Source organism: Metarhizium brunneum, chromosome 2, assembly GCF_013426205.1.
Source record: "Metarhizium brunneum chromosome 2, complete sequence".
NCBI lineage: Eukaryota > Fungi > Ascomycota > Sordariomycetes > Hypocreales > Clavicipitaceae > Metarhizium > Metarhizium brunneum.
In genome coordinates, this window is record NC_089423.1 from 3259244 (window position 1) to 3269936 (window position 10693).

Sequence of the window (10693 nt, forward strand, 5' to 3'; positions counted from 1 at the left end):
TCTCGTGACATGCACACCAAAGTAACCCCAACTTAAGCTCTTTGAAGAGCAGCAGCGAACCGATCTGCGACCTAAATGTCATTCGTTGGTTAGCAATCTTTTTGCCCGGTTCTCAAAGGGTCAGTGCTGTTTCGGAGCGTACCTCTGGGGTTGATTTAATAAAAGGAAGGTCAAAGAACATGTACTTTTCGTTCTTCACAAGTTCCAAAACCGTCAACATGAGACCCCATGGCTGAGGCCAGTATCCAACCAGTCGCTCCAGAAACACTCGGGTAATCTCCTGACGAATGTCTGACTCTTCAGGATCATTAAGATCCTTTCCAAAAATATAGAGAAGGACCTGGCTGAAGAATTCTGTAAGACTATTCGGGAATCGTAGTTGATTCACCATGCTGGCAATCAAGTAGTACCTAGCCTCTGGAGCCAGTTCATGAATGAGGAGTGACAAAGTTGATACCTCTGGCTCGCTGCCGGTAACCGAAATCGATGAGGATGTTTGGGATAGTCGTTCGGCGGCTTGGTTGCCAATATAAATGACGACGGAGCCGATGACGTGTGGGTTAGCCGCAACGCCGATATGCCCGTACGCAGTTTCTTGCGGCTCGCTCTGTGTCATGGCATGGGCAATCTGGGCAACAACGTCTTCCGAAGGACCGACCTGGAGAGTTTGATCTACCAAATCCAATAACCCACCTTCTTGCAACATTGATTTGGCTTCTTCAATCAAGCCAGGATATGTCTTGATTTCCTCCTTTCCATCGGGCAATTTGGTATATCCCTGTTGGGGATTCGCCGAGAGCACAGCGTTGAGCAGCTGGGTGCAATGTGGAGGAATGCTGGCGCAAAGCCTGACGTGGTTGCCCGCGACGAAGTCGGGGAAATCATGCTGCAGGACAACCAGAAGTTTGAGAGTTGCCCTATAGACTTCTTTTGATACGGTCAAAATATTGAAAGCCTTCAGCTGTTCACTGAGGCTGTCAAGAAGCTGGACCACGAGATTGGCGTAGAGGCCCCATCCAGCATTGTCCAGCATTTGCAGTATGACGGGCAAGAAGACCCGGTGTTGGATGAGAGAGAGCCATCCGAAAGTGAAACCAGGGAGTCGCAGAGGGCCCAAGTCATTGAATCTAGCGGCGAATTTCAGCATCATGTTACGCTGTTCCTGCTCTGAGAGGTTCTCAGATTCATTGTGCACCTCATGCAGTAACATTGACAACAAGCGGAAGAATACTCTCTGATTCAGTTGTTCGCCTCTCTTGACATGATGGTGGTTGAGAACTAGCGTAATCAACACCAAAACAGAGTCAAGGAATGAAGCACGAGAGGTTGACGCATCCTCGTTCCTGCTAATGAACATGCTGATAAGTTTGGCAAGGGCATCCACCATCACATATGCATCGCCTATAGCACCGGCATGGAGAATATGCTCAAATCGGTCAACAGACAAGTCAATGGCAGTCCGAACGAAGACGAAAAAGTCATTTTTATCCCGAATAACTTGCTTGGCTTGCAGCTGCTGAATGAAGACGGCGGTGGATTTGTCGAGTGCGTTCTGGTTGTTCCAGAGATGGACCCATTCTTCAAACACATACTCCATTTGGTCTTGTCGGAAGGCTGTTCCCTGACTTTCCGCGTCTGTAGGGCCACGGGATGGTTGAGGCAGTCCTGAGCCCATCAGCTTCGTCTTCAACCTCTGTCCAGCGGCACTGTTAGGGTCTTCAGATATCCAAGCCCAGGCGGTTTCTAGTGTTCGAACAAAGTCGGCGTATAGTGCGATTGGGCGGTTGTTGAGTAATGCGAGGTCAAGCATGTGTTCAAGGAATTCGAGTGAGCCATCCTTACGGGTTTCGATGGCCTTGGACATTGCCATGTCAATATTTCTCCAATCAAGCAAGTCGGTGCGGATGAGCGCAGCAAGGAGTTGCAGACTCAAAAAGTTCGATCCCGGCTGCTGGCTGAAAAGGGCACGCACACGGCTATTCAAAGCATGGCCAGAAATTTTCCTAAGTGTTTCCAACACATGAACCAGACTTTCGAGCGTCAGGTTATCCTCGAATTGTTGGAAGATGAGCGCACTAATCTGCTCAGCGGCGTAAATGGCAAATTCCTCCGAGTTCTGAGAGGTCTTGATGATCAACTGAACAAGAGCATCAACAACGTCGAGGACAATATGTGGTCTGGGCAGATCCAAAAAGTGATCCTCCCGAGCCTCGCCTGCCACTCTCAGCAGTTCCTGGAGCAATCTATTTACTTTATCAGCCAGCCCCCGAACATCCATCTGATGAAAACCAGCATTGCGCCCACTGGGTATGGCGTTGGCAGCAGCGGTCTGCACTGGTGCATAAGGCTGCATCTGTGTGCCTAAATGCTGGATTGAAGGGGTCTCTGCGGGCGTGGGAATATTGGGAATATTTGTGTACGGTTCCTGGAGCACTTCGTTGGCCAGAGTTCGTGTTGCGTCTGAAGCTGATGTAGCGTGCGAGGGCGCTGCGGCTGGTGTGGTTCGAGATTGTCTAGCAAAATCTTCGTAAATAGCCATTTGCTCTGGATTCAGACCGTTCGAGGTGGGAGACAACTTGAATGGATTTGGGATAGTCATTGCCCAACGGTTCACAGTAGCTGCAAAGAACGGCTCGTTGGGGTGTTGCAAGCGATGTCGTCGTCTGGTCTCAAGATCTGATTCAATCATATCCTCAATTTCCGGTACAGCTCGTTCCTCTGCCTGCTTTTCGATAATGCTGAGGGCAAGGTCGAGATTGCTGTTTACGCACATGATGATGGTGCCTTCAGGAAGTCCGGATGTATGCTCATTGGACAAGTTGCGCATGTGGTTGGTCAAATTGGCCCGCAAGGGCTCTTTTGAAGTCACCAAAGCGAGGCCGCCAGCGGTCGCCTTGACCATGCTTATCGCGGATGCGCGCATACGGTTCTCATCTGGTTCTGCCACAAAGTCCTTTCGAACCATTTGAGCCGTCGATATCGCCGCGATAGTGACGGATCGATCTACGACGGGCTGGATTATGTCTTGCAGCGCTCGGGTCATAGCGTTTCGGACAATTTCGTGCAGTCGTGTCGTGCTGATAACCATTTCATTGGTAGGTGGAATAGTGATCAGAGGACCCAGATCAGGAATAGTAGCCGCCACGGCCTGGGTTGATATGCCCGCGCCAACAGAAGACCCAAGTCCGTTCAATGATATATTCTCAAATGCTTCCAGTTGCTCAGGACCCAGTACCTCCGTTGACTCCTCTAAAGCGGGCCGATTTAGAATTTCACCTGACGGCTCGATGCTCTTGTGGTCGAGGTTCAGACCCTTGCAGAGGACCTCGATCTCGAATTTGAGGTTAAGCTTCAACTCGGCATGATGATATAATTCAATCAACAGGTGAATGATGTCCATAAGCCAAGGGTTCGGGGGCCGGAAGACCGTAGACTTGGCACCCTGGGTGAGAACCTTGCAAACGAAAGGAATGATGATGATGAGCCTCTTCGTATCGTGGGCCTCGATGAGCAGCTGCTTGAATGCAATGTTTCTATGCCGGATTGGGCGATCTCTGGCCAGAGTCAGCAAGCCGAGCCAACCACCCAGGTTCTTCAGATGTGTTCGCTCGGTGGAGTTTTGCATTGTCGCTTCCGAATTCAACATTCTTGAAACGCTGATGTATGTTTCCCGGAGAACCTCATCCCATAGCGCTTTGTCTTGTAGAAGAGTAACAAGCTCTAGATAAACGTGGTGATAATTAGGCTGCATTTTGGCACGTTCTTCCACCAGGTGACTGGCAAACCACTGCTGATGCTTGCACTCAAGCATCTCTCGTAACTCGTTTCGCATAGACTGGATAGTCCCTTCAGTAATGTTGTTTAACACAAACTGGATCTTGCCCTGCTCTTCTTCGCCTGGTTCTTCAAACTCAAATCCAGGGGGGATGGGATCAACGCCAATTGCAGTAAAAGGTGGAGCTTGCGTGTCGGCTCCAGGTTGCTCCTCAGAGCTACCATTCGTAAAAGTATCGGATTTGAATGCCAGCGCAAGCGGTGTGCCAGCTCCATTGCGGGAGTGAACAAGATCTCCTTCATGATCATGGACAGCATCTTCAGCCCTCTTAAAGGCTTCGGTACCTTGAAGACCTGGTATTTGCAGCAATTGTCTGCAAAAACCTGGCCACTCCTGGAAACGGACGTAGAGTTGTATCAGGGCCTGGAGACCAAACTTATACATTGGCTTGTCAAGTGAGTGATCTCGGACGGCTTCTAAGATCATACCAAGTCCAATCTTCAATGGTAGGTCTGATATTAACTTGTGAGAGATAATGCCACCAAAGAGCACAGCAGTTGTAGCCAACGCCTCCAGGGGATAATCTTGATAATGGTTGTACTCATCAAACAAGCCATGGATCATGCAGGCGAACGTGTCTTGATCTAAAGGATCTCGGGAGTGCTTGTATTCCCTCAGGATGTCCACAATGGTGCGCACATCTTCTTCGCCTCCATACATTTTCTTATAATGATCTTCCATTTTGCTGTTAGCTGTGGCCGGCAAGCTATTACCATCTTTCCCATTTTCATCGATAACATCATCGTAACCTTCGCCATAATTGATCAATCGAGGGTATGCCGTGATACAGAGACGCTGAACCATGATAAGGTCTTGCACGGGTGCCTTGGGCAAGAAGTCCTCCAGAATTTGTAAGAGAGCCGACACTGTACGAACTTGAAGGCTGGTACTTGATTTCGCTGGCGGTTGGCTGTCAGATGGCCGTTGATACCGTATCTCTAATTCTGCTTTGATTAAGAGAAACTGCAAAAGTGTCCTAGACATTTCCACACTTCTCTCTGCGTTAATGCTTGCCCAGTTGCTCAAGTCCAAGTAGCCCTCGGTATGAGCTAAAGCAGCCATGTCGACGCCAAAGCCGTTTGGGAGGTAGACCAGAACGTCGAGCCAGTTATGCCGCAATGCGTGTTCAAAGATGAGGGGAAGATCCACGGGTTTAACCGCATGGGCGTCAATCAATCGTTGAATCACCCATTCTTTGTCCTTCCTCCACAGGCTGTCCAAAACAAAATCATACTCAGGGGACCGTTTGTATAAAAAGTTTTCGAACAGTGAAGTTACAGTATCCACGGCCATTGGGGCCCAAGTGTCTCGTGGAACCTCAAGAGCAGACACCAAGAAGATGTCCAGGTTCGGGACAACGACTTCCTGAAATAACCGCTTGGCCTCAACGCTCTGCGACGCGTGGACAGAGTTTAATGCAACGTTGAAAATTGCGGAGAGAGCAGCGACAGACACTAGTGGGTGTTTGACTGCTGCTGCTGCTCTCTCTCTCACGTTTGCCGGAGAATTGACATAATCCTCGATCGAGATACTTCTCTTCAAGCCAGGAATGGTTGTTGCATCCAGTTGATTTGGTGCCAAAGATGCATACGCACTGACAAAAGATAGCTGAGCTTCTGGTTCACTCCAAGACCCTCCCCAAAGTCTCTGGATTTCGAAGTTGTATTTCGATTCGTTTGCAATTGGTAGCAATGCAGTATAAAGTCGAAGGAATTGTGAGGACGAAATTCGTGCGGACGGCTGATCGAAGAACAAGACCGTCTCATTCCAATCAAAGGATTTTGGAAGCACCCGTTGAAGCGCAGAAACGAGAACAGTAGGGTTGTGATCGGGTGATTGGCTAATTGTGGCATATGTGAGGGCGGCGGAGACTTGTTCGGAATTAAGCTGGATGTTATTAGGTCGACTTTGTAGATACAAAAGACAAGCCTCTTCGTCCCTAGTGAACTCGGAGCCAGTCTTTTGAACGTATCTTGCCAGGGCATTCGCAGGCCGATCAGCTAAAACTCGACCGATGTCTAGCGCTGCTAAAACTTCAGATGGAGGGGCCTGGTCGACACTGAGATATCGCTTGGTTACGTAAATCTGTAAATCACGTCGAGAGGAGGCGTTGAAGCTGGGGGGATGGTATTGTATGAATCGGTCGACCACGAGAGCTACGAAGGCTGGGGATAGGTCCGCGTGTGCTTCGATGTCAGGACGCGAAATGATATCCAGAAATGTAGAAAAATTTGCAGACAAAATGGCATCAGCTGTCGCATCAGCCCCGTAGAGCGTTGTGTCAGTACAGTATGATTGATAGGTGTTTGCTGGAGCTTTTGCTTTGCAGCGTAAGTGTTCATACCTTTAGTTTTCAGGTCCGAGCGCGGTCCAGTTTTGAAGGCCAAGGCCAGAAGCGTCTTCTCTAATGCATCAAGCTTGAAGTTGTCCATGAATGTCGAGAGATCAAAATCCCGGAAGATATCCTCGGTTCCACTCTCGACCGACTCGGCTATTTTCCTGGCCTGATCTGGCTCGTGTGCAATCTTTCGCATTTCGGCCACAAGGATATGGTAATTGCCAGAACCTGTGACCGGCCGATTGAGGCTGGGAAATATTTGGGAGGCATTTCCGGCAACTAGCCGGGTGAAGTATTTTGAAAAAACTTCCATTCCGTTCTCATCGATGAGCTTTTGTAGCTGAGCACCCTTAGAATCCCACTTGACTTCCTCCTTTTCTTCCTTGATAGTACTTAGTAAAAGGTAGACTTGTGCGACAACAATCTTCGCCACAGAGCTGGGCCCTGTCGGACTGCTAGTGCTGGGGCTTGCGCCAGCACTGAGGACACCAGCGTGCGATGGGTGGGGAGAATGATTACTTCCAGTTTGGAGAGTCTGAGCTGGATTTGGAGAAAATGATCCCGTTCTTTGCGGAGGGACCATGGAGGTATACTAGCAGCAATCAAGATTTGGTTGTGGAGCGCCTGCCTGTGGAGTTTTGGCAGGCAGGTAGGCTCAGGGACGAGGGACGTTATAGTCGTAGGAAGAGGATCGTCAGGAGAGTTCCTACATGGGGGTTGATTCGTTTTGTAGGCTTGTTCGCGGTACGACGGCAAGATAGTCGTAGGTGAAGCTGTGGTGGACGCGATCCTACAGCTAGGATGGCAGATTTGATCGTTGTTGCTGGAGTCGGTCTGAACAATTCGTTACAGCACTGTCGGTTTAACGCTTCAGGCGAGGGCGAGTCGCGAAGGAATGCTGCAGGATTGGAGAGCTTGGGGGGGCAAGCTCCGCGGCAGTTCAACAATCGTGATCGTCGTCGTCAGAATACGGGAGACCGTGCGTGATGCAGCTAGGAGCGGAATTCGATGTTGAGAGGGCGGTGATTAAGTGGTGGGTTGTGATAGTTGTCGGGCAGTGAGGACGAGGCAAGGCGTTGTACAGAAATCGATGCACGAGAGCGGCGGTAAGTTCCGCCGAGCCCTGGAGCAGGGGCTTCCCGAAGCTCGGGCTGAAGTGATCACGTGAGCATGCGAGGCGTTGCCCTGCCAACGATCGGGAGCTAGCTGGGCATGCAACCCCAACATTGATCCCAGTGGCATTCCGCGATTGTAAGTGCGGCACCTCTCTTGGAGCACACAACTGCGAAGAGAAAGGCAACCTATATGGTGTAACTATTAATCGAATGTTTCTATTTGATCTGTCTTTTTGATTATTTTCATCATTTATTTCTTAGATATTAGAATCGCTAGGGATCACCATCCCATACCCGGGCAAGATGCCTGCCCCAACCGTTGAAGCACCAGCGGTCTCGCTGTCCTGTGAGTACAATGTCATGACGGCATTTGGAATCAAGCCACTCTAATGGTCTCATATCACAGTTGCAAACAATTTCTGGGGTAAGGAAGATGCGGGAGTCGGGCCGCTTCTGGAGCGGATGCAAAGTGCAAAGACTACATCGGACGAGCTTAAGTCATTCTATAGTGGTACGATTGTTCAAAACTACCTCTTTGAGTAAACGCTGATGCTCTAGGAACTCTAGCTCGCGCATCAATTGAAGACGAATATGCTAGAAAGCTACTGCACCTCAGCCGAAAGTCTCTGGGCTCCCACGAGATGGGCTCTTTAAAGACATCATTGGATACTGTCAGAGTGGAGGTGGAGTCAATGGCCAAACAACACCAGGGTATCGCCGCCCAGATGAAGTCAGAGTTGGAAGAGCCATTGGCGGCATTTGCCGGCGGCATGAAGGAAAGACGGAAGATTGTGCAAAATACGGTTGAGAAGCTGCTCAAAACCAAAATCCAGCAGACGCAACAGGTGAACAAGGTAGGTCTTTGCGTATCCTACGGGACAAATTTCCAGAATAAAATGCTGATGGTTTTCGATTTGTCAGACTAGAGACAAGTATGAGCAAGAGTGCCTGAAGATCAAAGGCTACCTAGCCCAGGGACACATGGTGATGGGACAGGAAGAGCGTCGTAACAAGGCAAAGCTGGAGAAGACGCAAATCTCTCTGGCCACTGCAAACACTGAATACGAGAGTGCCGTGAAAATACTGGAGGAGACTACAGCCAGGTGGAACCGAGAATGGAAGGCTGCGGCAGACAAATTCCAAGACCTCGAAGAGGAGCGTCTGGACTTCAGCAAGAGCAGCCTGTGGACATTTGCCAATGTTTCCTCCACAGTTTGCGTTAGTGATGACGCATCATGCGAGAAAATCAGGTTATCACTTGAGAACATGGAGGTGGAGAAGGACATCATCCATTTCATCACAGAGAGAGGAACAGGCCAAGAAATCCCTGATCCCCCAAAGTACATCAACTTCTGCCGAGGTGATGTCAATGATGGCCAGTCTGAAGTGTCAGAGGATGATAATTACTCCGTGGCCCAGTTCCCACGAAGCATCAACCCAGCCTTCCGATCCTCTTCACCTCAACCATCAACTTTTGAATCTCACCACGACCCGAACTCCATGCTGGCAAACAACTTGGCACACAGGGAACCCAGGGAGCCCCCGCAGCCAACCAGCCGCGAGGCAATAGTGACGCCTCAGAAGGCGCCTCCGCCAATGCGAAACTCTGTGGACGAACAGCGTCGAGGACAGGGACAGCAAAAGCCGCCGCAGTATGATGTAAATCAGCATGGCCCTCTAGCTGCGGTCCCTCATGATCCCTATCCTATGGACGGCATGACGATGCTGTGTCGAACTGGGCCTCCGGGTCCCCAGTCGGACCGCAGCTCACAACCACATTCGGCTCGACCCTCTAGCCGTGAATCTCACAGCGACTATTCTATTCCTACTTCCCTGTCCAGTGTTGAACCTCCAAGCGGACAGGCCTCGCCCGTGAAGCAAGAACCCGTGGAAACTCGGAGCCCAGAGAAGCGAGTACTGAAGAAGAAGAGTGGTTTCTTTCAGAACCACAGTCCATTTCGCCGGAAAAGCACCAAAGAAGTGCAAGCTCCGTCCCAAAACCGAAGCACGTGGCATGTTGCTCCGGGCAGAGCAGAGTTGGTGAGTCTATGTTTCCTCGGCTACACTCTTCCGTGGAGATTAACTTTTCGATAGGAGCGTACTGCAAGCCCTGAGCCTATTGACGCAAATGCAAGCCTGGCTTTGGGTGTCGGTCAGAACGTGCTTCCCGTCACTACGCCTGACACTCGCAGACGACCTGGCCAGGGGCGTGAACAAGACGTTGATCAATCAGACCCCATTGCCATGGCTTTGGCGGAATTGAAGGATGTCAATCTGGGTAAGCAGTCATCACTTAGGATGTCTGCGGACCACTATCATGGCATAGCTACCCCAGCTCCGGGAGCAGATCCAAGATCTGGTAGACCCAGTGGTCGTGAAGCACCCCCTTCGTACAATACTCAAGCTTCCGTCTCCCGACTGGGGGTTCCACCACCCGCCGTTACTTCTCGGGCTATGAAGGAAGCAACAAAAAAAGCGACGGATCAGAGCCGTGCTGTCTATGGCAATGCCGGAAATCGTGGCGCATCGCCGGCATCGCGACCCGCGACTCGTGGGAGCGATATGCCTCGGGCTGCCTCACCAGCACCCACTCGCAGCGCATCTCCTCAGCCCCGGATGAGCGGCGACTCGCGGTACCGGTCTGCATCTCCGAACCCGTACAGTGGTCATCATCGAAATGCATCCCAGGTCAGCGTATCTCAGCAGCGAGGATCAAGCCAGGGCTACTATGGATCGGGATCCCCCCACGGATCAACTCGGGGCTCTGTTCGGGGTGCTTCTCCGGCTTCATTTAGAGGAGATTACGACAGACCTCGTAGCAGCTATGGTGGTGGATCTGACATGGCTGTGCAATTGGCCCCGGCTGGAGATGATCGCTACGGCTCTCAGAGAGGCAGAGGTGCCGTTGACCTATACGACGGGGGATCACGACCTCGCAGCAAGAGCGTTGCTGATCCCTCCAGACAGTACACGCGAGATGGTAGACCCATCTTGCATTTCGGTAGGTTCTTCCCCAAAGCTGACAGAGATTTTGGCTAATGATTTGAACAGCTCGAGCTCTGTACATGTATCAGGCCGCTATTCCCGAGGAGCTTGGATTTGCCAAGGGCGACTACTTGGCCGTACTCCGCCACCAGGATGATGGCTGGTGGGAAGCCGAGGTCCATGGCGGCAATGGACGGGTTGGGCTGGTCCCCAGTAACTATCTTCAACCGTGTTAGATGGACTCCCAGATATAATGAATGTTGTACATATTGTCATGGTATGGAATGCATGACGAATCACTGCGAGTAGGATGACGGCTCTGTATATGTTCTGTTGGTTATGTATGTGGTAAGTGCCGGAGGTTTACGCTCGCTTTGGAATAAGGGAATAATAGTGTATCTGGGGTCACGCAAATAGCTG

At 50.7% G+C, this 10693-nt stretch overlaps 2 protein-coding genes across 2 annotated transcripts; one reads left to right on the plus strand and one right to left on the minus strand.

Moving 5' to 3' along the window:
• Positions 1-32: 32 nt before the first annotated feature.
• Positions 33-6756, minus strand: not1 (General negative regulator of transcription subunit 1; the record flags this gene model as incomplete). The annotated part of the gene is made up of 3 exons (XM_014691801.1): positions 33-71; positions 143-6087; positions 6180-6756. The coding sequence occupies 3 exons, from the start codon at positions 6754-6756 to the stop codon at positions 33-35; spliced, it is 6561 nt and encodes a 2186-aa protein (XP_014547287.1).
• Positions 6757-7591: 835 nt separating this feature from the next.
• On the plus strand, positions 7592-10509 carry imp2 (Septation protein imp2; the record flags this gene model as incomplete). Its single annotated transcript, XM_066130252.1, has 6 exons — positions 7592-7634; positions 7695-7799; positions 7847-8142; positions 8210-9328; positions 9383-10289; positions 10340-10509. 6 exons carry the CDS (start codon positions 7592-7594, stop codon positions 10507-10509), a joined length of 2640 nt encoding a protein of 879 aa, XP_065986273.1.
• Positions 10510-10693: the final 184 nt, after the last annotated feature.